Here is a 1,784-nt window from a genome sequence, read left to right on the forward strand (position 1 = left end):
AGCTAGAGCGCAGGGCTCATAACCTGTTAGCCGCAGTGGGCCTCAGAGCGATCACAATGGCCTAAGTCGAGCTCTGTAAGTCTTTTCATTGCAAGGAAACTGTGCTACACACCTAAGTCGAGCTCTGTAAGTCTTAAGGACCACAGTCTCGACTCAGGCGCAGATGATGGCGCACAGAGCGCGTGGGAACTAGCTAACACGACCATACACTAAGTGGCGCTGGAATGGCGCCAAACGGACCAGAAGTGCGTAAGGTAGACACTATTCTAGAGTGCAGTCAGATCTACAGAAATGGAGACTACTAGTGAAAGAAATGTAGTATCTGTATGGAAACGAGAGTTGTGACTATACGAAAATTACCGTAGATAGCGGACAGCGCGAACTATGTATGGCGCGATGCGGGACTTGGTGCGATTAAAATCGACGCCGCTACAGCACCGACTCCAACACTGGACTCCCTTCACGGTGGTCAGGCAGCGCTGGCCAGTGAGTGATGCCTTCGAGCTTAGTAGGGTCCATAGCGACGACGTTGGGTCGGATGATGAGGCCCAGAAATTCGACCTCCGAAACGTCAAAGACGCACTTCTCAGGTTTCAGGAAGAGGTCGTTCTCCTTAAGACGTTGGTGGACTCACCGAGTACGTTCCGCGTGAGTGGCTGCATCCTTGGAGAAGATCAGAATGTCGTCCATATAGATGACAATCCATCCTTCGTCAATCATGTCCTTGAAAAGATCGTCCATCATGGCCTGAAAGGTGGCGGGCAAGTTACAAAGCCCAAAGAACATTACTGTGGGTTCGAAGAGTCCCTTCTTGCACTTGAAGGCTGCCTTCCATTGGTCTCCGTCCCGGATCCTAACGTTGTTGTAGCCAGAGCGCAAGTCCATCTTAGAGAAAATGGTAGCTCCCTGCAGCTTGTCGATCAGGGTCTGCACGAGGGGGATCGGGTAGATGTTCTTCACGGTTCCTTCATTCAGATAACGATAGTCCTGGCAGGGTCGCAGAGAGCCATCCTTCTTTCCGACGAAGAAGAATGGGGACACCATGGGGGATGTGGAGTTGCGGATGTATCCCTCTCAAAGGTTTTCTTCAATGAACTCGTCTAGTGCTGCTTCCTCTTTTGGGGACAGGGGGTAGACCTTGCAGTTCCTTGGAACGAAGTCTGGTTTGAGGTCAATTGGGTGGTCGTAAGGACGGGATTCAGGGAAACGCTCTGCTGCCTTTTTCTCAAAGGTTTCTCTGAAGTCGTGCAGGTATGCTGGAATCATATCATCCAGGTCCCGTACCTTGTCCGGGGTTGCCAACTTGTGTGCCAATTCCTGCGATGGGTTGATCTTGGCTCTGATCCACGCAGCTCCTCCATGAGAGTAGAAGGTCCTTCCTTGCGGGGATTTCCAGTGCGAGACACGGTTGAGAGAGAGGGGTGCCAGATTATGGGAGACGGTGTGTCGGTGCTCCGTGGTGGGGGGTGATTCGAGGGTGTCCTGAAAGATCCCCATTACGGGTTCGCCCTTGATGTAGGCCAAGAGGACTTCATCGTCATCGAGGGATAGGTTCTCGACTGATGGTTCTGGGTCTGTTGCTGTGATCTCTACCGTGTTGTGTGCCCAGTCAATGACGGCTTTCTGCTGTTGCAACCAGGGTAAGCCCAGAATGACGGTTTTATTGCCGAGGGCCGTTGACAGCAGCTTGGAGTCATGGTCTACTCCAGCAGCATTCAGGGTCGTGTGCACAGCGTGGGTGATAGATCCTTCGGCGTTGGGTGTTCCATCTACGTTGTAGACAG

At 52.4% G+C, this 1,784-nt stretch overlaps 1 protein-coding gene across 1 annotated transcript; it reads left to right on the forward strand.

Annotated features, from left to right (window-relative positions):
* Positions 1-396: 396 nt before the first annotated feature.
* Positions 397-1,104, forward strand: DICSQDRAFT_74684 (uncharacterized protein; the record flags this gene model as incomplete). Its single annotated transcript, XM_007371894.1, has 1 exon — positions 397-1,104. One exon carries the CDS (start codon positions 397-399, stop codon positions 1,102-1,104), a length of 708 nt encoding a protein of 235 aa, XP_007371956.1.
* Positions 1,105-1,784: the final 680 nt, after the last annotated feature.

Source organism: Dichomitus squalens (genome assembly GCF_000275845.1).
Source record: "Dichomitus squalens LYAD-421 SS1 unplaced genomic scaffold DICSQscaffold_437, whole genome shotgun sequence".
NCBI classification, from domain to species: domain Eukaryota; kingdom Fungi; phylum Basidiomycota; class Agaricomycetes; order Polyporales; family Polyporaceae; genus Dichomitus; species Dichomitus squalens.